Here is a 25,804-nt window from a genome sequence, read left to right as displayed (position 1 = left end):
GAGATCTGCCTGTAGACTTCATCGTTTGTCATATATTTGTTTAATCTGATAAGACTCCTCAAACTGCAAAATAAGGTACAGTCTCAGTTCAGCCACTGAGAAAAAGAAGTTTCATCCAGAAACTTTTAAGAACCAAAGAAATTCAATGTTAAAAACAGAATTGGACTGAGTACATTTTAAAGATACTGGCTTTATTCAGTGATTCATGGCTCTGGCAGCATCCCATCCAGCCAATAGAAGGGAGCTCCGAGGAGCTGGGCCAATGAGAGACTGTTCTAGGCAGAAGGAGGCGGGAACAAGGAAGTCATATAGCAAAGCATGGACTGGCTGTGACCAGGACACTTTCCTCTGGATGACAGATGACCTCGCAGTGCTGGCCAGCAGCTCCGCATGGACTAGTTTACCCTCCCATTTCCGGGAGAGACTGCTGTGTGATTGGCTCCTTTTGGTGACATGGGGCTGAGCATAAGTTGCTCCATGTGGGGCCTGTTGTCTTGTTTTTAACAACTGCTTTAGCAAAAAGGAGACAGGTTAAATAAGTAGAAACTACTTTCTAAGTGGGGTGGGGGGGGAAGTAGGGGTGTTTCAGAGTTCATGTGCTTTGGCACTTTTCTAGATTTTTTCCCTCTCCCTGGCTGCTGTTGTAAAGTTAATCTCTTTTCTTTGTGAGAATAAGAAATATATATGTGAAAAATAAATGTAAAGCATAGCTCCTTTCTCTGGCTTTTGGGTGAGTTTGTTGAGCTTTGTATGACAGCACCCCTTGTTATGGTCTCAGGGACAACCTGCCTCAGGCGTGGTTTGGCCTGGGGGGATTCACCTTCTGCCAGTGCCCAGCTGGCGACCTTGGGATTGTAAGTTCACATCCTTGGGATCGGCTTGCCACCTGACCGGGCGTGGGGTGTTGTGTTCCCTTTTGCTCTCCCAGCCTGCGACACCGTGTTCTTGGTATGGAACCTGGATACTCTGGGACAGTGGTCAGCAAACTGCGGCTCGTGAGCCACATGCGGCTCTTTGGCCCCTTGACAGGCCTCCCCCTCCTGCGTCTGTCGGACCTCCGCAGTGGCGGTGGGGGCGCTGGCCCTGCAGTCCTCCTGGGAGTGGCATTGCTGCTGGTCGTTTCCAGGGGCCTCTACAGAAACCTACCCACTAGCTCTGTGGGTCAGAACCCATGCAGACATGTTGCCGGTTGCCAACAATGTCTGTCCCCATCATATATTCAGGCCCCGGGGAAGTAAATGCAGAGTGGGTCCTTGGGTGCCCAGGCCACGGGAGTGGGTGCTGGGCCAGCCGTCGCCTGTCACCTGGACCACGGGCCTCTGCACCACGGGCCTCTGGACCGGGTGGAAGTTTGAGTGGGAATCAGCACAGGTAAGAGCCGGTGTCTTACCTGAGAGGTGGGGGCACTGTGTGGCCCGTCCCTCTGCCCTGGACTCCGGCTCTGGGGGAGGCGGGGAGGGACCAGGGGCCCGCGGGCCGTGATGCTGGCTCCGCTCCCAGGGCACAGCCACCTGCAGGGACCGCCCAGGCTGCGAGCTGCTCTGTCAGAAACCGTTTGGCTACTCACGTCAGTTTGCTGGTTACAAGACCTGGGTTTTTCTTTGCATCAAACAAGTGACACCCGTTTCAAGCCTAGACTGACCAGTTAGCTGCTGCCCCGTCCTTGTGGGTCAGACCGTTTCCCACAATTCCCCGGCCCGTCTCCGTGCTGCTGGAAGCCTCTGTCGCTGGCGCCTGCTCTCAGAGGGAAGCAGGGAGGCAGGGGGGGCGGGGTGGGGAGGCAAGGGGGCGCGGGGGGGTGGGGGAGGCGGAGGCGGCCGGTTGCATGGGCGCTGAGCTCACCCGGGGCCTTCACGCAGTGGTGCCGCCTCTGAGCCTTTGGCTGCTGCTTCTGCCTCCTGCTCAGGGTGCTAGGGCATCTCAGCGCCATCAACGTGAGGCCAAGGCGGTCACCTCCACAGACACTGATGAGCCACCCGCGGCTTCAGGACCACACTGGGTGCGGCTGTTGCGGTTTGGCCCAGCCCAGTGTGAGGCTGTGGAGAGCGGCCACAGCGTCTGGACAGGTCCAGCCTGGGACTGATGAGAGGGCACAGTCCTCTCATGGCCACGAGCAAGTCCCAGCTCGGAGGGCAGAGCCTCCCAGCACCATGATAGCCAACAGCTGGAGTTGAAGCTTGAACCTGTGGTCCAAACGCGTGGCCCCACGTGCCTGAGCCATGTGGGTTTGATAGAGTTCAGGGGCATGTAATTGAGTAGGATCAAAACCCACTGAGGATGTTGTAAACATCTTGACCATGCACTTCCTTTGCCTCATGGCATCTACACTAATAAAAGAGAAACATGCAAATTGACCATCACTCCACTACGCCCACCAGCCAATCAGAGCGAGTATGCAAATTAACCCAACAAAGATGGAAGTTAATTTGCATAAGCAGATGCAGAGTGAAGACTGAAGACAGCATAGAAGGAAGAAGGAGGAAAAGCGGGAAGCTGGGCAGTGGTGGCAGCGGGAGGGAAAGCATGGGGCAGCAGCGGTGGCGGGAGGGAAAGTGCAGGGGGCGGGGGCAGCTGCGGGGGAGGGAAAGTGCAGGGGGCGGGGAACAGCAGTGGCGGGAGGGAAGGGAAAGCACAGGGCAGCGGCAGGAGGGGAAGGGGGGTGGGGGGGGGAGGGGGGCGGTGGTGGCGGCAGCGGAGGTGGGAGGGAAGCCCGCCCAGGTGGGCTTCGCTCAGGCCACAGGAAGCCCTGTTCTTGCAGGAATCTTCCTGCAGCGGGCCTCTAGTCTGCTATAAAATAACGACGCGACTTGTGGTCGGTGGCACTGTCTCTCCAGGAGAGGGCGGCATCCCTCTGAGACCCAGCTTTCCTCTCTTGTCTGTCTTTTCTAACCCTTCACTGCCCCCCTCAGGCTCACTGACCCTGGCTGAGTCGGCGGCACATAAGGCCCCTGGGGCTGAGTAGGCCATGGCCGCCAGCCACCACTGAGGTCCTCCCCGATGCCTCGCCCAGGCTGCAGGGATCTGGCCACGTATTTCATCAAAGCTCCGTTCATTGTGAGTCACACCGGTACATGACCTGCGGGCAGTTGGAAACCAGGTCCTGGCTATGGGTGTGGAGGGGACCAGGAGTGGAAGGAAGGGGCTCAGCAAGAAGGCTGCCTTGGGCAAGTCAGCGGCCTGGGGAGGCCAGGCGGAGTCCCTGGAGGGAAGGCGTCTCCTCAGACACAAGAGGATGAACTGCTCTCTCCTCAGAAGTGCGGCTCAGTGGGACGAGGGTGAGCGCTCTCTGTCAATGAGATTGTGTCTCGTTTCCAGCAATAGAAGTCCCGTGAGGGTGAGAAATAAGGGGTGGTTTTAGGCTGTGAAAGAAGTTCTCTGGCCCTAACCGGTTTGGCTCAGTGGCTAGAGCATCGGTCTGTGGACTAAAGGGTCCCAGGTTCCATTCCGGTCAAGGGCATGTGCCTTGGTTGCGGGCACATCCCCAGTAGGGAGTGTGCAGGAGGCAGCTGATCGATGTTTCTCTCTCATCGATGTTTCTAACTCTCTGTCCCTCTCTGTAAAAAAATCAATAAAATATATTTTTTTTAAAAAGTTCTCTGGTTGTCTGACGAGGCCTTGAGCGGAGAGCTTCTCATTTTCCTTCTGTCAAGGCTCCAGTGGACGTGAGAGCCCACCCAGGCCACAGTCCGTGGAGGGCTGTCCCTGTTGTGGGGTCGGCAGCCCATTCCGCCTCGGAGGAAGCTTTGCTTGTGCCATTGTCACCACCCCGAGCCCTCCAGCCCTGCCCAGGGTCACTTCCTGGGTGTGATTTACATAAGTGAAGACCTGGAGGTAGAAACCACACAGTAAAATACAATAGAAGTAATTGTTAATTCGGTAGAAAGTTATTACTTAGGTACCTAAAAGGTAAAAATATGGCTCTAAGGCAGTGATTTCCAACCCGTGTGCCACGTGAGTTTTTAAGACTATTTAGTCAGGGGCACTGATCTCTTTTCCTCAAATAAATGACAACAGCCAACACAATAGCCATCTTGTGGGACTGAATAAAAATATACCTGTTTTTTGGTCAGATCGGCAAAAAATACATATACATTTTTTGGTGTGCTACAGGATTTTAGTAATTAGTTTTCTGTGTGCCATAAGATGGGTTCAAAAGCAAGAACCAGCTGCCCCCGAGGGTGGACAGAACAGGGCAGGGCTGGAATTGCTCAGTGTCACTTAGAGGAGGGCCGTGCAGCACTGAAGCAGGAGCTCTGAGACACGCCAGCCACCCCCGCGGCTCCCTTTACGCTCCTGGGATCAGGCGGGCAGTGCAGCCCATTGGCAGAGCCACGTGGGGTTGGCAGAGCTCCAGCCACAGCAGGACGAAGCGGAGGAGCGGGGCCTGGACCTGAGCGTCAGCAACCTCGTCACCAGCACATTCCCCTCCAGCTGGCTTCAGCCGGACGGTCCTTCGGAGGGTGTCCTGGCTCTGGATGAAGCCAAGGATCTCCTGGAATAGTTGTGTTTCTTTGGATTCAGGGAGGAGGAAGAAAAGGTGGGCTTCCCTTTCTCTGTCACTCTCCCAGCCGCCCTCTCCACAACAGCCCAGGAAAAGGAGCAGGGCTTTCCCCGCAGGCTGTTCCTGATCCTCCCCTTGACCGTCCGTAACCATCGCAGCCCCAAACTCCTCTCATGTTGTCGGACGTCATTTTTCTGTTTCAGCACAGGCCAGCTATAGAGTCTTTATACAGTGGAATACTTCTTGGCCATAAAAAAGGAGGCAATCTTACCTTTCGAGACAGCATGGATGGGTGGACCTGGAAAGTATTATGCTAAGTGAAATAGGCCAATCAGGGAAAGACAAATACCATGTGATTTCACTTACATGTGTAACCTAATGAACAAAATATAAACAGACTCTTAGATACGAAACAGACTGACAGCTGTCAGGCGGGAGGGGTGTTGTGTGGGGCTGGATGAAAAGGTGAAGGGATTCACCAAAAAGAAAAAAACGCATCAACACAGAGAACAGTATGGAGGGAAAGGGGTGGGGGAGGGAAAGAGACTTAACTTTGGATACATGCACAGATGATGTGTTATAAAATGTACATATGAAACCCAATAAATTCAATACCATTTTTTAAAAAGCATGTAATAGTTAATAAGTGAATTAACTGGAGAACATTTCCACTGAAGACACTTGAAAAGGGATGACTGAGATGATACCATTCAGAGTATCCAACAGACAGCGTCAGCCTTTCCAGTGCTGGGGACACAGCCCGGACAGTGTGAAGTGTGGATCAACACACCAGGATGGATCTGTAGGACAGAGGGGCTGTTTGCCATCAAATAGAGAAACGAGTTTAATGTTTGCGATGGGAAAATGTAATTTGACCACTTGTGGGTTTACAGAATTATAATGGTCCTTGGAGTGTTTTGAAGGAACATTACATATACCTTGTGATCCATATTCTTCCATCCTGCCTTCCTCACAAGTCTCAGATTTTCTATAAAGATTTTTATTATTATGAACAGATTGTGTCTTCATACTCTCTTCTAGTTTTTAATTTTCCTCCTCTTTTCCTTCTCCTAATCCCCTTGAACTCAAATCTGATTCTTGTCTAAGTGTTCTGACAGAACCCTCACCACTCCTGCTGTCTCTTTCCTTAGTAAATAATTATTCATGAAGAGAGGAAGCTGATTGTGGAGAGGCCTCTGGGAGAGCACTCAGCTCTTGGCTTTGCTGAAGTGCTTGTAACACTATTCAAAAGTCAAAACCTCTGGGCCTCACTTTTCCCTACTATAAAGAAACTAGTGGCCTGGTGCACAAAATTCGTGCACATTAAAAGGGGATTAATTAGAGGAAATAATTTAATATTGCTATTTGCCCTTTCTCTATAATAGAAGTGTCAGAGATGAAAGAAAATCAGTAAGATGTATATGAAAACCTTCCTCCTGTCAGAGTCTGGGGCTCACCACGGGACCCAGAGTCAAGTCCCGCCCATCCACATGCGCCTCAAAATCACGTGAGACCCAGACCCGGCCGGCCCCCATTGGACTAGATACAGACCTGGCCATTCCCACCCTTGTCAAGCCCTACCAGGCAGGGGACATAGCCTCAGGTCCCCTGGCCCAGCACCAGGACGGGAGCATGGCCTGAGGTCCCCCAGCCCAGACCAGGGTGGAGGGCGTGCCTTGAGGTCCCCCGTCAAGCCCCGCCAGGCAGGGGGACACAGCCTGAGTTCCCCTGACCCAGCACTGGGGGTGCATCTTGAGATCCCCCATCAAGCCCCACTGGGTGGGGAGCATGGCCTGAGGTCCCCTGTCAAGCCCCGCCAGGCAGGGGGGTGCAGCCTGAGGTCCCCCGGCCTGGTGCCAAGGTGGGGGGCACAGGCTAAAGTCCCCTGTGAAGCCCCACTTGGTGGGGGGCGTGGCCTGAGGTACCCCAGCCTGGTGCTGGGGCAGGGGGAGCAGCCTGAGGTCCTCTAGCCCAGCACCAGGAGGGGAAGCGCACCTTGAGGTCCCCTGTAAAGCCCCACTGGGCGGGGGGTATGGCCTCAGGTCCCCTGGCCTGATGCCCAGGGTGGGTGTGGCCTGAGGTCCCCTGTCAAGCCCTGCTGGGTGGGGGATGTGGCCTGAGGTCCCTGTCAAGCCCCATGGGGGCAGGGGAGGGTGTAGCCTCAGGTCCCTGCTGATTGCTTGTCAAGGCTCCTTATGGGAACTTGGCTTCAGCTGTGGGTGCAGCATCTTTGTGATGGAGTGATGGTCAATTAGCATATTCCCTCTTTATTAGATAGGATTAGACTGTATAATTTCTAAGATGCTTGAATTTCTAACATTATACAATTCTAAAAATTTGAGAGAGTTCGTCAGGATGGAGGACTGCTCACAGGAAAAATGCTCTTCAGATAGGCAAAACTCATAAAGAAAATGACTATTGTTTAAGTAACAAGACTTTTAAAATGCATAATTTTTGTGACTCTTAATATCTACTTACCCCTGGTTCTAAGATTACAGTACACTTTTTATATGGGGCAGAGATTTAAATTAGGTACGATGGTTATCTGCTGACCATTTGAATGTGAAGGAGATCAAATGAACAATCTGAGTTGCTAATTATTGTAGGTTTACTAACTATGGAATACACTTCTGGAATTCAAGGGCCATTATAAGAGAATATAGAGTTACTAGAGGCTTAGTGCATGAATTCGTGCACTGGTGGGGTCCATTGGCCTGGCCTGCATCCTCTTACAATCTGGGACTCCTTGGGGGATGTTGAAGAGCCAGCATAAATACAGGCAGTCCTCGGGTTACATCAGACTCGATTTATGTCGTTTCATGGTTACTTTGCCATCTCCCATTTATAGTATTTATAAAAAAAAAAAGTTCTATCATTACCTTGTATGTACATATGTGCTTTATGTTTTTTATTATTTACCACAAGGTCAGGAATTATCTTTCTTTTAATTTTTTTTTTACTGTTTCACTTCATTACTGCTGTGTCTGCTCCATGTGAGTGACGTAGGTGCTTATGGAGGTGGGTTCCGACTTACGGAGAAAATCAAGTTACATCGCGCTGTAGGAACGGACGTAACCCGAGGACTGCCTGTATAGATAGTGAAGGTTTCCTTGGATAAAAGTGCATGAAATATGTCCACATCAGCTTAGGGCTGAAATAGTGGACAGAACATTGAAGTGATTGGGTGGAGAACAGTGTTTATTGGCGCAATCAAGCAGTGACTTCTGTCACTCTATTGCTCTCCCGACTGGATTCCATTCTGGGGCCCAGAGACCACCTCCCTCATGCTGGTGGGAGGCGCCCTTCCAGGTGGGAAAGAGCCCTGCCAGTCACGCTGACTCCCCTGCAGGACCCGCTCTTCTGTGAGGAGTGGGCAGCCATAGGCTGAGTGTGCTTTCTTGGAAGAAATGCACATGTCTCATAAACATCAGTGACTCACTCACTTACTCTTTCATTCCTCCTTCCAGACAACAGATACTTAGTGAGCGTCTCTCAGAGACCAGACACCATGGCAGAGCTTGTAAATCAGTCCCAGCAAGCCTCATGGGACTTATAACCTTCCCATTTTAGATTTATAATCTTCACTGGGTATTGTTCTCTCTCCCTCTGTTTCCCAAGTTTCCAAAATAGTAGATTTGGGCATATTTTTGTCATTGAAGGCTTTTTTTTAAAGATTAGACATTATGAAAAATAAAGAGAAATTATGTAGTGCAAGTTTTAGAGGGAAAATTCACAGGATTTCGCTGGCTCTGGTGCAAATATTTCGTAAGGTCACCCTGAGACTATTTGAGCCCAGATCTCGCCTGAGTTCCGTGTCCTTTTGTGTGATTGTGATTATGGCCTCCTTCCCTCCACGCCACTGCACTTGTTCTCTGTGTGATACTGTCCCGACTTTACATTTACTCTCTCTCAGACTGTGTAAGATCGAGGCCTGTGTTACAGGCCTGTGTCATGAGGGAAAGGCAAGAGAGGGAGCTCGCGTTCACTGGCCATGCTGTCGCTCATGATTACTGACGACGACATTTATTGTCACTCACCAGGCTGTGCGTCTCGATTGTCCCCTGAGGTGTGTGTCCTTTTGCCAGGATAACAACTTACTGAGACCTGATCAACTTCTCTGCCACTTGCAAGGCTAACTCCGTGTGACTCTGTTCCTTTAACCTGCTGGTGTCTTCTTGGTTTAGTGCAATGCAGGTCACTCTGCATCACCCTCCAATTCTTCCCAGGATGTAAAGCTATTTGTAAACGTTAAGACATCTGTACTTCTTTCAGGTTGTGCTGGGCATTGTCGCTCCACAGTGGCCAGTTCAGAGCCATGGCTGCCACAGATGTTCAGCTTCTAATGGGTCATTTGAATGAATAACACTTGTTGCTAATCTTTTGCAAGACTGAAAAAATGTACGCGATAAACTGCAATGATGCCAGGTGGTAATATGGGAATTTTAAACATAGCATAATGTACTCTGCTCTAACTCATTTTAAAATGTCACAGAGCTCAGAATCCAATCCAGTGGATAGAAAATCTCTATTTCAGAAGCAGCTCTTTTCACGGTTAGCTATTGTGATCGTGTTTTACAGTCTCCCTGGAGCCCTTGCAAACGTCAGTTCTTTTTTGTGGGACCTCAGTCATGTGAAGGCCTTTGTGGGCCCTAAGACAATGCTGCACAGTGGGAGGTTCTCCTCTGCTTGCAGTTGACAAGCCTGCAGGGGCGGGGAGGGGGTCGTCGCGGAGGAGCAGGCCAGATCGCGCTTGTCAGACTTTTAGACAAGTATGCACTTCTGGTAGATAAACATGTCCTGAAACTGGGCCTCCGTCCTATACCCACTCAGTCAGCCTTAGGACTATTAAAAACTGTGTGGATCTCTGATTCTGAGAATTTTCACACACACACAAAAGCAGTAAAAACAAAATGACCTATCTCATTATATTTATCAATTATTAAAATTTTGCTACTCTTGTTTCATCTAATTCTTCTTTTTTCTCTTGGAGTATTTAAACTAGATCCCAGCCATACTTTTTACCCATACTTCAGTGAAATACTTAATTTTTAATGTTAAATAAAAATTTGAGACAAAAATTTAAGTTTATTTTTCATCTGAAATTAACATCCTAATTAGCTTTGTTCCATGTTGATAAGTTTATTTTTCCTAGGTTCATTTTTGTCTTTCCTTGATTGACACCAAAACTCTATTTTTCTTGTCATAGCCAGCAGTTATTATATTGGTTTTGTATAAAATCAGAATACAGCTACACGATGTAGATGTGTTTTTATAAGCATTGTAAAAACTTTGCTTTCGTTGACTATTTCTATTTCTCGGTAGTCAGATCGTTAATGTAAGGTTTTTACTTTGGGCATAAATCACCACTTTCTAAGACAAGCCCTATGGGTTTGCACATAGGAAAGCAGTTGATATTTGGGGTATAGTTTGGTAAACAGGAACTGAGTCATTGGGGTAGAGCTGGCAAGATGAGTTGGATTTTATCAGTCCCATGTGTGTTTCTGCTCTGAAACCATGGTAGATTGACTAGTTTCATGCACGTTACTAAAAGAAAAGGCGACCTTTTTGACAGTTTCCTATGCTCAAACCCAACATGTGTGACTGTTATCTTTTTAGCAGAGCTGCCCCCTCCATACACCGCCATCGCCAGCCCGGACGCCGGGGGCATCCCAGTGATAAACTGTCGCGTGTGCCAGTCGCTGATCAGCCTGGACGGCAAGCTGCACCAGCACGTGGTGAAGTGCACGGTCTGCAATGAGGCTACAGTAAGTGGCGTTTCCACCAGTAAAGGCATCGATTGGTACCTGACATCTTCTCCCTCAAGGAAGTACTTTAACAGTGTGACTTAAGCGTGGGTGCAGGCGGGACACAGAGATGGCACATCTCTTCATCCTTGCTTTCTTCTCTCAGCTGATTATTCCCCTTGAGCACACAAGGATCCTCCCGGTGTTTGCAGCTCACTTCATGGGAAAATGTCACGGCGAGTTTAAATAGAATGCCATTTGGCTCTTTACTTTCTAAAATGAGACAGACCATAGACAGTTATTTGTAATTATCTTCGATGTCTATCACATCACAGTGAAATCCATTTTCATTTTCACTAAAACAAAAATATACTGAAGTTCACCTCAAATGTGAACTTTGTACTTATGTGGAGAATTACTTAAACCTATTTTATGTTTGTAGGATGTCAGTATGGCTTTTCTTATTAGGAATTTATTATTGACATTTGTGCCAAATCCTACATAATAAAAGGCTAATATGCAAATTGTCCCCTCTACTTGGAGTTCGACCATGGGGCGGGGCCAGCCAGCCAAACTGTCCACTGCCCCTCCCCTTGGGCAGCCCCACCCCCGATGGCCACCTCCCCCCCATCGGGGGCAGGCCGGCCAGCCAACCTCCCGCATCCCCTCCCCGGCTGTGCATGAATTCGTGCACTGGGCCTCTAGTTGTTTATAAGTTGCTTGATATTTTATTCCATTTGCTTGATATTAATTTGGTGAAATGTCCAAAAAATTTGAAGGGCAAATTTCTTGTACTAAACTTTGGGAAGAGCAATTAAATTTTAACTAAAATTTTCACAGTTTCAAGTAATAAATTTGTAAAGTGTATGCCAGTTAGATTAAGTATATTTCTGCTTTTATGGTTAGGCTTTATTTCTAACATGTCAATATCTCTTAAAGTCTGAAATTAAATTAATTTGTGTTATTTGTATTTTTTTCCCTCTTTAGAAAAGTCTAAAAAATGTCAGCCAGTGATTATTGTATCTCTAAAAACCATAAAGCATGGCTGCTGGGCTTTATATGTTTTATGTAAAAGTCATAAAATAAAGCCTTAAGTTACAGAGTGATTTTTCCATTGCAAATAATTTTTTCTATAAAGGACATCATTGGAAGAACTTTATTGTATAGACCAGAGGCCTGGTGCACAAATTTGTGCATGGGTGGGGTCCCTCGGAGTGGCCTGCAGGGATCGGGCTGAAACCCGCAGTCCAACGCCATCTGCAGCTTCAACCTGCCACTCCTGCTCATCCCGGCCCCTCTGCACCTGCCGTGGGCTCACCCCAATCAGTCCCAATTGGGAGAGGCTCACACTGCTGCAGCAGCAGTGCTTGCCAGCCCTGAGTCCTGCGTCTGGCCCCCTCCCAAGGGTAGTGGCCTGCTGGATTGATCAGGACAAAACTGGCTCATTGACATCCCCCGAGGGGTCCCGGATTGTGAGACAGTGCAGGCCAAGCCGAGGGACTCCACTGGTGCACGACTGGGGCTGGGGAAGAGCACAGGAGGGCTCCAGAGCATGTCTGGCCCCTTCTCACCCAGTCCCTATGGGGGCCAATTGGGGCCAGCTGGCTGGGGAAGGACACAGGAGGTTGGCCAGCTGGGGAGGGACCATGGGAGGGCTCCAAGGCGTGTCCGGGCCATCTCGCTCAGTCCCGATGCTCAGACCCCAGCAGCAAGCTAACCTACCGGTTGGAGTGTCTGCCCCCTGGTGGTCAGTGCATGTCATAACGAGAGGTTGAACGGTCTTAGCATATCATTAGCATATTATGCTTTGATTGGTTGAACAGTCGACTGGTCACCGGGCACTTAGCATATTAGGCTTTTATTATATAGGATAGGTGACATTTATAAAGACACCTAGTTGTTTAAGTTGAACACTTAGTAGTAAATTTCATTAGCATTCACCTCCTTAGTGCTCTTCGTGGAGTTGGCAAACAATACAAGTTGTTAGACATAAGCAGTAATTAAAAAACATCCAGAAGTGCCTCAAAGGTCTCCTTGGATTTGGTATTCTTGGTTTTCCCCTCCTATTCCTCTACTCCAGTGGTTCTCAACCTTTCTAATACCGTGACCCTTTAATAAAGTTCCTCATGTTGTGGTGACCCCCAACCATAACATTATTTTCGTTGCTACTTCATAACTGTAATTTTGCTACTGTTATGAATCGTTATGTAAATATCTGTGTTTTCCGATGGTCTTAGGCGACCCTGCTAGCGGTTCTCAACCTGTGGGTCGCTGCTGTAGAGCCTAAGACCATCGGAAAACACAGATATTTACATTATGATTCATAACAGTAGCAAAATTACAGTTATGAAGTAGCAACGAAAATAATTTTATGGTTGGGGGTCACCACAACATGAGGAACTGTATTAAAGGGTCTCGGCATTAGAAAGGTTGAGAACCACTGCTCTACTCCTTTGTTTTTGTTTGGAAAGAGGCAGCAAATTATGCTCAGGGGCTGATTCCGTCTTTGCCAGCAGTGGGTTTATCACAGGTCTGCCATAGGGACTGGAATGATTTTGCAAGCCAACAGTGCACACGACAATGTCTTTAATAAGCCAGTACAGAAACAGCACAGTCCAAACAAATGACAGGGTAACACACTGCTGTTCCCGCAAGGGGAGACGGAAGGATAAAGTCCACATTTAACCGAGGTGGGTGGGCCCGGGGAGCCACTCCCTGACTTCCAGCTGCGGCTCCCACCTCAGCCCCTGCTTGCGAGGGAACCAGTGCAGGGGACCTGCGCGGGGATGGGCTGGCTGGCTGCTCCGAGGCCGTCACTCCACAGTCGGGCAGGGCTTAGGGCCACTGCCCACCCAAGGGTCACCTTGGCCACCGCGGGAGAAATGTCTCCCGATGTTCCGAGGGCTGTTAGGGCAGCAAAGTGTGCCTTGCCCAGACAGAACTCCCCCGCACTCTTCACAGCCTCCGGAGTGAGCCTGAGGGTCCCCAGGCCATGGCTGCTTGTCCCCCTCGTCCTGCAGACACGCCCCCAGCGGGGCCCACAGAGGAGGTGATGCCGTCCTGACACACTTTACCTCTAAAAACAGACTTTCTGGTCTGTGTCATAAACAAGGGCATTAAAACAACGTGGATTTAAAATCATATTGAACTAAATACAAAACACACCACCCATAAAAACTTCTGTTTTTAAATAAGTAGAAAAAGAGGAGTTTTAAAACTTTACACTTGCACTTGGAAGTCAACAGAACAGGCTAGGCTGCTGATGCAGGATCTCCATGTCCCTGTGCATTGAGCCACCGCCGTCAGCCTGGCTGCTGAGAGGGGCTGCGTTCACACAGCGGCAAGAGGTTTGACGATAATGAATTATTTCTGGACATAAAGTTGTGCTGAGATCTTTATATCACTACTAACCCTGTTACATAAGAAGTGCAAATAATTGTGAATATTCCAGAGAAAATGAATAGTATCCAATCAGATTGTCTTGTGTGGAATCAGTAACATTACAGGGAAGGGAAAAAAGTAGGAAAAAGTGTGTTTGAGGAGTGCTTTGTATAAGACTTGCTAATGTTCATGTAATTTGATCTTAAATTTGTGAATTGAGGAGGCGCTAGGCAACTGGATGCTTCTCTGGAGAAATTCTAGAGAGAAAAGGATAGGATGGACCAGGGCTCAACAAAACGGCTGTTTTACGGTGATTCATTCTCCTCGGGTCAGCCATCGCTGAGAGGAACCTGATATTCCTGTGGAGGTGAAAAAACAACCCTCTCAACAACAGCAAACGCAGAACAAGTTTAACACAAGCCCTTTTTATTTCAGTAGCTAGGACTGGAAAGGGAAGTAGGAGGGGGTGTGTGTGTTGTGTGTGTGTGAATGCGGATACATTTAACAAGCTTTAGAGAACACGACATTTAAGGTGAAAGAAGAAGCGATGTCTAGGACAAGTGAATGGAAAACTGGAGAAGCACCGAGAAGAGGGGCTCGCTGGCCATGGCCGGTGAGGAGGCTGAGACAGGAGGCCTGGCCCTGCCACTTAGCAGCTGCGTACCTGGGGCTCCTGCACTTGTTCTCTCGTGCAAAGTGGTGGGACAGTCCTCTCTGCCTTAGAGTCGCTGTGGGGGTCCCGGGGGGTGGAGTGCCCAGCACAGTCTCTAACGGGTTCACTTTGCCAAGTAGAAGGAGAACTCGTGCCTAAGGACGACATTGCTTCCCCTTCGCACTGCACAGCAGATGGCAGCGGCCTGGGCTGGCGCTGAGGCTGCGCTGCACACCTTCTCGTTCAATGGCCTTGTTTTACAGGGAGGAACTGTGGTCTGGACGTGAGGTGGGAATGAAATATAAAAACAAATCTTGTCATTTGCCAAGCACACATTTGCTTAAAGGTATAATTTGGAGGTACAAAAATTAAGGTTTTCTTCATATTCTGGTTTTCTTGACATTTTAGGTAGTATAGTAATACATTCTGGATGTTTGTGAATTTTAAATATTCAGATTTTCTATATAATGTTTAATGAATTATAGGTGGCTTATTGGCTAACTTTTATATATTTCTACCAAGATTAAGTTTTTTAAAATCTTTTTTTATTGATTTGAGAGAGAGAGAGAAACATTAATTTGTCATTCCACTTATTCATACACTCATTAGCTGATTCTTGTTCATGCCCTGACCTGGGATGAAATCCACAACTTTGGCGCATCAGGATGGCACTCTGACCGACTGAGCTGCTGGGCAGGGCCAGAAGTCTTTTACAATGAGGTGCAGACTTACAGAGAAGTTATAAAAATAACAGGTGGCACAGAGAGTGCTCCTAGTTTCCTCATGCACAGCCCCCACATATTAACATCTTGTCACATCAGCTGTCTCTTTCTAAGTAAGTAATTGTTTTGCATAATATTTTAAGGTAATTGCAGTCATGGTGCCTGACTGCCGCCAAACGTTTTAGTGTGAATTTCTCTAAAAATAAGACACTCAGCCCGGCTGGCGTGGCTCAGTGTTTGAGCACTGACACGTGAGTCAAGAGGTCACAGTTCTATTCCTGGTCAGGGCACATGCCCGCATTGCAGCTTGATCCCCAGAGAGGGGAGTGCAGGAGGCGGCCTCTCACTCTCTAGACAATAAAAACATATAATAATAATAATAATAATAATAATACATTCACTTATACAATTACAGTGCAATTATTAGATGCAGGAAATTAACATACTGTTATCTAATTTTTGACCTAATTCATGTTTGTCCAGTTATTCCATTAAAAATAAAAATCCGGTCCAAAGTCAATATAGAATTACATGTTGCACTTGGTTATCATGTTTCTTTAATCTCCCTTTATCTGAAAGTTGGTCTGGCTCTGTCCTTCATTGCCGGGACGTTTTCTGAAGAGACAGGCAGACACTCTGTGAGACGTTCCTGAATTGGGTTTCTCTGATGTTCCCTGTGGTTAGATTCAGGTCACACATTTCCGGCTGTTGTGCCCAGGAGTGACCTTCTGCTCCTCTCACTGCATCATGCTGGTATTGAAGCTTTTAAACTGATCATACAATTAAAGAAAATAAAACAATTGCTAGCATTAGAGCTATTGTAAGTTTTTGTAAGTTAAAAGGTATCATAAAATTAATCCTTCAGCCTGGCTGGTGTGGCTCAGTGGTTGAGTGTCAACCTAAGAACCAGGAGGTCATGGTTCGATTCCTGGTCAGGGCAGGGGGTGTCCAGTAGGGGGTGTGCAGGAGGCAGCCAATCCATGATTCTCTCTTGTCATTGATGTTTCTATTTCTCTCTTCCTCTCCCTTCCTCCCTGAAACCAATAAAAATATATTTTTTAAAAAATTAATCAGTTCTGCTATCCTAGTGAGTAAGGTTTAGGAGAAGTTCACGTTTGTCATTGACTCCTCTTTGCCCTCTGTTCTGAGTGAGCCTGCTCTTCCCCAGGCAGGCGCGTGAGCCCAGGAACATTCGCACCTGCCAGCCAGACAGAGGGCCTTGTCTTGTGGACTTTTAAGGGAAAACAACTCTCACTGTGCATTAAATACTCCTCTCATATTAAAAGACCCTTACACACTAATTTTGAAATATTTCCTTTGTTATTAACTCTCTACAGCCTCCAAATTTCATGGAGTGCTTGCCAAGAGTAGACTATTTGAAAGCATTTAGGATGCACTTGTCCTTAAACTGTAATTTGATACTACTAACCTTTGTTTTCAAACAATTAATGCTTTTTTATACACAAACAAGCTTCGTCAGTCTGCACTTTGGTTAATTTGCTGTGTTTGTATTTCCTTCCCTTATCTAGCCAATCAAAAATCCCCCGGCAGGGAAGAAATATGTTAGATGCCCTTGTAATTGTCTCCTCATTTGTAAGGACACATCTCGGCGAATAGGCTGCCCGAGACCCAACTGGTAAGAGATGAAGATTCATTCATTCATTCATTCATTCACTCATTCATTCATTCATTCATTCAACAAGTATTTATTAAAGGCACGTATGTGCCAGGCATTGTTCTAAACAAAGTCTTTGTCCTCATGGTCATTACAGGACCTAGATTATTTTCTTTGTGAAAGGAATGATATAGTTTGAAATTAATGGTCACAGGCATTTGCAAGATAAAATATTCCTGAATGAGCAATAGAAGTTTTCCTGATGTACTTAATGCACTGTAATAAATCAGTTACTTGTTAAACTTACATATTTAAAAACAACGAATTCATTTGCCTTTTATGTAATTCATCTTCATGTAGAAGTGTTTTGTTCTAAGCACTGTTGTGCGCCTGCCATGGGCTGCACTGACCTTTGAGGGCACATGCTGTACAGTACGTTCTGGAGTTATTGCCAGATGCCACCATGGATGTGCCCAGGTGGTAGAATGCCTGGACCTAGACTGGTTTTTTTCTGTGGTTTCTGCCTTTGGACCAGTGCATCATTCGCAGCCCTCCCTGGTAGGAAAGCTGCCGCCACTTTCCTTTCTGTCCGAGTAGGCCAGTGGTCGGCAAACTGCGGCTCGCGAGCCACATGCGGCTCTTTGGCCCCTTGAGTGTGGCTCTTCCACAAAATACCAAGGCCTGGGCGAGTCTATTTTGAAGAAGTGGCGTTAGAAGAAGTTTAAGTTTAAAAAATTTGGCTCTGAAAAGAAATTTCAGTCGTTGTACTGTTGATATTTGGCTCTGCTGACTAATGAGTTTGCCGACCACTGGACTAGGCAGACACTAGGAAGCCAGGCTACGCAGGCAGGTGTGGTGTGACTGGCAGCGGAGGGAGGCTGGGGCAGGCTCCTGGCGGACGCAGGGTATTTCACTGTATGTAGTATTTAGTGTTTGGCCACACTCAAGCTGTCTTCCTAGATAGGGAATAATAACTATTTTCTGATTTGAACTTAGAAGAATAGCAGTTAAATCATTCCCAAGTTTTTTAACTTAATTGCAAATGGCAGTTAAATAGTAACCAAGTGTTTTTTTCTCTGTGATTTTGGCACCAGAGTGGACTTATTAACTTAATTTTTAAAAAAATTAATAGAACCTATTTTCAATGCTACATTCCTAGCCCATCATGAGCTGATGAAGCTGTTCCTTTTCTCCTCCCACAGTCGGCGCATCATTAACCTGGGCCCGGTGGTGCTCATTTCTGAAGGACAACCAGCTCAACCTGCAGTGCCGACCCAGCCAGAAGGTGCCCGGGTGGCGTGTGGGCACTGTGGGAACACCTTCCTGGTGAGTGGCTGACACGTCTAAGTGACATCGCCTCTAAATGCTGATCATAACCACGTGGGTCTGGCCACCGCTCATGGTCAGTGGTTCTGTCCAGTGGAAACGGACCGGAAGACTTCAGGAGCCTTTTTAAGAAACTCAGGCTCTCGGAGGTGCAGCCAGATGCACGGCAGCCGCTGTGAGTCAGGCACAGGGTGCACCTCTGCTTGGTTTATTTGCCAAAAGGGCCTCTCCAGGGAAGCTCCTGGGAACCCTGTGGCCTGGTAAGGGGCAGAGTCTCCCCCATCCTCACCTTCTCAGTGGAGCACAAAGTGCAGGTTTATAGATTCAGAAAAAATCTTATTAGGATTTATCAGAGATTTTCGTATTTAAAAAGATAAACTTGAAGTAAAGGGGATGAACTCTGGTACCTGTAATTAGATAAAGCATTGGGTAAAAAGTTAGAAGGTATAAGTAACTAGATATGACCAAAAGTTAGTTACCACTTTTACCTTTAACCCTACATCTGACATTTAAAGGTTAATTTCATAATGACTCCTGTGTCAGGAGGGCTCTCAGTCCCTGGAAGCATGATGTTCCTGGGGAACCTACGTGGGAAGAAGCCCTCCTGAGGATGGGGCGGGGCCTTGGGGGCAGTTTCTATAAACAAAACCAGTCACTAAGGGTGAAACAGCTTCAGATTTGCTTTTTTTCTTCCAGTTTTTATTTTAGTAAAGTAACTTTTGCACATAATTCCAAATGTCAACTAGGAATATGCGTACAGCTTTATGGGAAAACACTGGTCGCCTCTTATCTAACACCGCTACTGCCACCCCCAGCACCTGGTCTCTTCCAGCTGCTCTGCTGACATTGACTTCCTGGGGTTAAATTGTTTGCTTATCCGTTTTCTTTTTGATGAAACAATTTAAGATATTACCTGCCTGCCCCATTCATATCCTTCCCTTATTCCATCCTCCCAGGAGAGTTATAATACTTTATTCAATTAATACTTAGTATTTACATATTTTATCATTAGGTAAACTGTACTCACAGCTGAGCCAAGTAATTTGCTATATTCCTCTCCAGTATGGCTTTCACTTTTTTCTTGGATTGTTAATTTTCCCTCCCGCTCTGGAATCTACTTTTCTATGTAGGAATCATTAGTTCTTCCCGTATTCTTTCACAGAGCTGTGGGACTCCATCCCTCTAGGAAACACACCAGGGAATCCATGACTTCACCGCTGCCTCTCAGCGGTCACCGGGACGCCCCTTCACAGTGTCTTTGTAGGCCCTGGAACTGCCTCCCATGTGGGGTCCCGGATTCATTCCTTCTGCTGGAGCACTTCTTCTCTCAGCTTTCCGAGAAAAGATGTAGGAAAATAAATTTGAGCCCTTTCATTTTTTAAACAGTTTTAAATCTAATTTCACGTTCACTTTATAATTTGTTCAGATGTAGAATTATAGTTTGACAATTGTTTCCTCTCAAAATGTTTAAGGTTTGCTCCACTGGTGAGAAATTCAATGCTGTTCTGACTCCTGACCCTTTCTCTGTGACCTTTTCCCTCTTTATTAGTATACTAGAGGCCCAGTGCACAAAATCTGTGCATGAGTAGGGTCTCTAGCAGCTGCCAGCTGCCAGCCTCCCTTCCCCCAGCTGCCTGCTGCTACCACCGGCAGGGGCCTGCCTTCGTGCTCGCCTTGGCCTAGTGCCACCCGCTCACCTGCTCCACCATCCCGCCGCGGTCCCACTCTCATCAGGGCCCATTGGGGCCGGCAGCACTTCCACTGCTGCCCACTGCCAGCGCCACATACCAACACCAACCATGTTCTGTCTGTGCCGCCCTTGGTTGTCAGCGCACGTCTAACTCCCAGTCGGTGAACTCCCGCCCATGGGGACAATTTGCATATTAGCCTTTTATTATATAGGATTCCTCTTTCCTCTTTCATGTTGCTTAGGGCTCTGAATGGCATTTGAAAATGTGCCGGGGGGGTGGGGTGGCAAGCTCTCTGTTCTCAGTAGTCTCTCCTGGTCCCCTCTGCTGGCTTTGTTCCCTTTCTCTATGAAATCTCTCTCTCTCTCTCTCTCTGAAACATTCTCTTCCCCTTTGGCTTCTTCCTTTCCTTAGTGGGAAATGGCTCCAACTATATCTTCTAAATTTAATTCAAATTTTTTATTTCAGATGATCTAACTTTTAATTCCCAAGAGTTTCCCAGTATTCTGATTAATTTTTCATTTTTTATAAAGAGCTTTCTCTTCTTTATAGCAACTTTCTGCAGCTCCAATTTTTTTCTGAGGATGTTCTTTTTTATGCCTTGTCTCTCTTTCTACCCATTTTTCTGTTTTTCTCTTGTGATAGAGGTTTTACTCAAAAGTTTATTTATTTGAGGGCAAATTCCTGATTGGAATCTCTATGCATGCAGCAGGCATTCAACTTTTTCTCCTTCTTTTTCTCTCCCCCACCCTCCCACTCCTTCCCTCCCTCTCCTTCTCTCCTTTTAAAGAATTGTCAACTATGAGTGCCAATAAGTCTTTTTTATGGCAAGTTTCTATGGGAACAGTCCCAGATCTCTTGTGAGGATGCTTTCTAGGATCTAAGAAAGGTAGTAGGATGAAGGGCTCACCCACTATTCAGATGGCAGAATGGAACCTGCACCTGCTTCTGGAGCGCTGTCTTATCCTTGCCCCCGGTCAGCCTTGTGTTCCTCACCTCGAAAACCTCTTCAGAATGCATTCTCTTTTCTCACATGTGTTGGGAAGGAGAGGCTCCTGACTTTGTGGTGTGAGGGAAGTTTATAACTGTATTCCTACTTCACCACCACCCTCACTTCCACCTGAGAGGAAGCCCTGTGCTGCTCTGTCCCTGTGAGCCACCTGCTTCACACACAGGCCCTCGCAGGCGGCCGCACCATCACTGACAGAGTCAGTTGCCAAGTCTACACCAGCTTTCCAGTGTCCCAGTTCCCTTCTGATTCTCTTTGTCCTTGTGGTTTTATACATTTTTAAATTCATTCACTATCATTTTAGTCAGGTTTGGGCAAGGAAATGGAAATGCATGCATTTAGCCAATTTACTACATTTAGCCAGAATTGCTATGATTTTCTGACTTAGTATGATAAGATAAATCTTCTTTCTGGCTTTTATATTATATTGATTAAATCAGTGACAAAGTGTATAAATTAGAGGATATACTAGGTAAGTTAGAGGATATACTTGGTGAGAGCAGTTAACAAATTTCTTTTAAAAATCATTATCTATTGATTTATAATAGAATGATATACTCTGTAGGTATTGATACATTTAGTACTTAGACTACATTAAATATATTTATCTTTTTTTAATCCTCACCCAAGGATATGTTTTTATTGATTTCTTTTTTTTTTTTTTTTAGAGAGAGAGGAAAGGAAAAGGAAAGAAAGAGAGAGAAACACCAAACAGTTACTTCCTGTATGAGGAATTGAACCCACAACCTTCTGGTGTATAGGACAGTGCTCCAACCAACTAAGCCACACCAGCCAGGCTACTTTTTCCTTTCTTATATGTAAACTAGAGGCCTGATGCACAAAGATTCTTGCAAGAATGGGCCTTCCTTCCCCGGGCTGCTGGCACTGCCTTTGTTCTGGCCAGAGCCACCTTTCCGCCTTCCCATGCTGCCCAGAGGCTCCAAGCGGCTGGGGTGGTGTTGAACACCCCTGCCCCCAGCCGCTTGGCACCTGTGTATGCAAATTAACCCACCATCTTTGTTGGGTTAATTTGCATACTCCTGATTGGCTGGTGGGTGTCGTGAAGGTACGGTCAATTAGCATGTTTCTCTTTAATTAGTGTAGACAAGTCATATTTTGAAATACCATTTTAAAATCTTCAAAAGAGATTTATTTTTCACTTACTTCAGTGAGCTCCTCTCCATAATTACCTTGAATTTTGCCCAGTTCTGTTTTGTATTCCAAATCCTTTTCCTGAATACTCCATGTAGCCACATTATAAGTAAGTTCATTTTATTTGTTGAAAAATCTATATTGAATGAGTTTCAGGCACAGGCTAAGTGCTGGGGAGACAGGAAGACACTCTCTGCCCTCATGGGATTTCCTAATCGAATAGGAGGAGAAAGACAATTAAAACATGAAATATTAAAATGTTTATATTTAATTTTTTAAAATCATCTAGTAGTGAATTGTAGAGAATAATCCAAATTGAAAAGTTACCTAAATATGTTTGCGACATGATTTTTCTTTAAAAAAATGTAAGCCTGAGATATTTTCCTTCGAGGTGAAAAACACTAAGTAAATGTCGAAGACAAACTTCTAAAGCTGTCTCTTTCATATTTAATATTCATTGCATGCAAGTGAACCATATTAGCGTGGTAATTATGATTAGAAACTTTAATTTTTTACCAGGAAAGGGTGTTTTGGGTTAATATATTGTATTTGAAGATGATTTCAAGATTCCTGAAAAACACAGTGTTTGATGACTGGGGAATGCAGGCTGTACTGAGAGGAGGGCTGTTGCTTCAATTCCAGATTAATGAGAGATACTCAGTGTATGAAGAATGAACAGGCTGCAAAATTCTTAATTCTGACTCGAGGACTTTGCATTATTATTATGATGATGCTGATTATGACCAGTCATATTCTTTTACTATGTTCTTTGCCCTCCAGCTTTAACTGTCAGAATAATTCATTCGCTTATTCTCTGCCTTGTTTTCCCCTAGACGCCACAAGGCCTGAAAACAATTGAGACAAGTTACAAAGTTCACAGCATTGGAAATACTTAGTTTATTTACTTTGTGAGTGTCCCACATTAATAGAATAAATAGCTGCATTTCAATAATGAATCTATATACTTAAGTATTTAAAAGGCAAGTCCTCAAGATTTAAAGGAAAGAAAACTTTGAAGGTACATGAAATGTTTGTATTCCTTTGGAGTGAATGAGACATAAATCTAAAAGAAATGACCCTAATCACAGCAGTGCATTCAGTTTCCTTGTAGAGCAACCCCACTTGCGTCAGAGCCTTGGGAAAGTCATGGGAACTGTTTCAGATGGGAACCCCAAGCTTACTTTCAGGCAGAGGGCGGGGTGGGGAAGCTCTCCCACCCATAAGAAGGTAGTTGCCTTGGCTGTGATCCTGGGTGATGTTTGAGCTAAAAGAAACACCCTATCAGACGGATGGTCTTCAGTTGTTTTTCTTTTCAAGCCCTCTCTTTATTTATTTTACAGTGGATGCAATTGAGGTTCAACACTCTGGCGAAATGCCCACACTGCAAAAAAATGTAAGTTCCCCGCCATTGGACATGCTCTGGGAAGTACTCGTGAACAAGTTAAAGATTTTGGAATTCTCACTTAATTAGATTTTGATCTTAAGACATGCCATGAAATGAATGAATGTGTAATATATTTATACTTTTCAATACGGAAAGGAAATCTTTAAACCCCTTAATATATTTCATTTTAAAATTTAAATGATTAGGCTTAATATCACTCTCTGAAAGGAAATAAATTTCTGAAATTATCAGTGACCTGGTGAGCATTTGCATATGTTCTAAGAGGTTATAATCTATTACAAATAATCTAAAATTTATATTTAAATGGGCTATCATTTAGGAGAAAAGGTACTTGCCAGATGTTCTAATCTCCTGCCTAAAGGCAACATATCAGTGGGGAAAATAGAAGATATACATATACATACATATATATATATATATATATATATATATATATACATACATACATATATATATGTGCATTTATTGATTTCAGAGAGGAAGAGAGAGACAGAGGGAGAGAGAGATAGAAACATCAATGATGAGAGAGATCCGTTGTCTCCTGCACACCCCCTACTGGAGATTAAGCCCACAACCTGGGCATGTACTCTGACTAGGAATCAAACCAGGACCTCCTGGTTCATACGTCAACACTCAAACCACTGAGCCACACCCGCAGGGTGAAGATATATATTTATTAGTAGTAGTATTTTTCATCCTCACCCAAGGAGTGAGGATATGTTTTCCACAGATTTCAGTGAGAGTGGAAGGGAGGGGGTGAGTGGAGGGTAAGAGAGAGAAGTGGGGAGGGAGAGAGAGAGAGAGAGAAAGAGTGAAACCTCAGTGTGAGAGACACACCGATTGGTTGCCTTCTATAGGTGCTCCAACCTGGTCGGGGGGTGGTGTAGGGGATCGGACCTGAAACCCAGGTACATGCCTTTGACCAGGAATCAAACCCAAGACGCTCTGGTAAGCAGGCCAACACTCCAACCACTGAGCCATGCCGGCCAGGCTAGAAGACATTTTATTAAAGACATTTTATGGCACCTGTATTGGGAGTCCCCAAATCACCCCAAGATTCCATGATGTTCTCAGGGGACTAATAGGAATTACTAGTCTATATTTATGCTCACAGCTATGATTTATTAGTGTGAAGTGCACAAACCAAATCAGCACAGAAAAGACGCGTGGGCCAACGTCTGGAGGAAGAGAAGCAAGTCTCCAAGAGCTCCCGCCAGGGGAGGCAGAGGACCCTCGCGCCGCACGACCGTGCTGCCTCCGGAGAGGCTCAGTGCAGACTCCAGGCTGCGTGCTGGTTGGAGCAGGTCCCACAGGCACCTGCTGAACAGCACAAACATAAGTTCTAGAATCCCAGCAGGAAAGCAGGTGTTCAGTGCTACCACATGGATTGCACAATTAGGCATGGTAAGCCGGCAAGCCACCTAGTTAGTTAGGGAATGGTGAGATCTTTCCAGACCTTTCAAATACTGCAGTCTCTGGCCTGCTGCATTAATAACATGCTGCACAGCCCTAGCGGGTGTGGCTCAGTGGATAGAGCGTCGGCCTGCCGGGTTCAATTCTGGTCAAGGGCACGTACCTTGGTTGCGGGCACATCCCCAGTGTGGGGCATGCAGGAGGCAGCTGATGGATGTTTCTCTCTCATCGATGTTTCTAACTTTCTATCCCTCTCCCTTCCTCTCTGTAAAAAAAAAAAAAAAAAAAAAAAAAAAAGTCAATAAAATATATTTAAAAATAACATGCTGCACAGAATCTATGCTGGTAATAAAATTTTAATTTAAAAATTATTATTCTCCACATATGTGTATGTGAGTTATAACTTAAGCTAAGGAAATTAAACTGGAATGTTTTGACAATTCAGTGTTGAAAATTAAAAATAGGAGTTTATAGTTTAATCTGTGTGATACATAGTATGATGTAAATACCTTATCTGTTTTAATAGAGAAATCTTAAGAATGACTTCTAGAAAAAATGAATTAAAAACTGTGAGAAGTAGAGTATATATAACAAAACATCTCCCTTGATCTCTGCTAAAAGTGATCCCAACTAAATATAGCCCTGAGACAATAATTCTTTACAGCATATTTCTAGCTTCAAAGGAACAAATATTTTCCTTTTTATTTGTGTGAAATTAATCATCTGAATTCATAACTTCATTGCATCCAGTAGAAGTCTGTACACAAAGAAGCAAAATGAATAACTCCTAATAATTACACTGAAAAAATAATATATACTCGAGGGACACTTGCAGACACACACATAAGTATGTGACTATGCCTGTGCAGTAGATGTATTTTTACAAAAACGAAGAAAATTAAATTGCAGGCATCTTCACCGAGAATACGAAATTGAATTAAAAATTTCTATAGGAAAGAAAGAGAACCCGGCCTGCCTGTGATTGGCAGCCCTGTGCTCAGCACCTGGTGTCCCGTTATAGGGCCAGCTGTGTCTGTCCCAGGATCCAGGAGTTATCATCCTCACGTTACAGAGGAGGAACTTGAGAAGGTTCAAGATGCAGCTGACTGCTTTTGCTTGCTTAATTAGAACAGTCGCCGTATTTTGCAAGTAATAAAGAAGCATTGAATGCATAGTACTCTGTGATTACTTAGGAC

The 25,804-nt window shown here is 45.8% G+C and overlaps 1 protein-coding gene across 4 annotated transcripts in view; it reads left to right on the top strand.

Annotated features, from left to right (window-relative positions):
* Positions 1-25,804, top strand: part of PIP4P2 (phosphatidylinositol-4,5-bisphosphate 4-phosphatase 2) — a 35,904-nt gene that overhangs the window by 2,170 nt on the left and 7,930 nt on the right. The window contains exons 2-5 of one of the 4 annotated variants that reach the window (XM_080647034.1): positions 10,118-10,266; positions 16,530-16,636; positions 17,818-17,941; positions 23,131-23,183. In XM_080647034.1, the coding sequence (XP_080503160.1) occupies positions 10,118-10,266; positions 16,530-16,636; positions 17,818-17,941; positions 23,131-23,183 (433 nt within the window). The remainder of the gene's footprint in view (positions 1-10,117; positions 10,267-16,529; positions 16,637-17,817; positions 17,942-23,130; positions 23,184-25,804) is intronic. The other 3 variants (XM_080647035.1, XM_080647037.1, XM_080647036.1) reach the window with 3 other exon arrangements.

This window comes from Plecotus auritus, assembly GCF_963455305.1.
Source record: "Plecotus auritus genome assembly, chromosome: 11".
Taxonomy (NCBI): domain Eukaryota; kingdom Metazoa; phylum Chordata; class Mammalia; order Chiroptera; family Vespertilionidae; genus Plecotus; species Plecotus auritus.
Note: the sequence above shows the minus strand (reverse complement) of the source record. Positions and strands in the feature narration are given on the sequence as shown.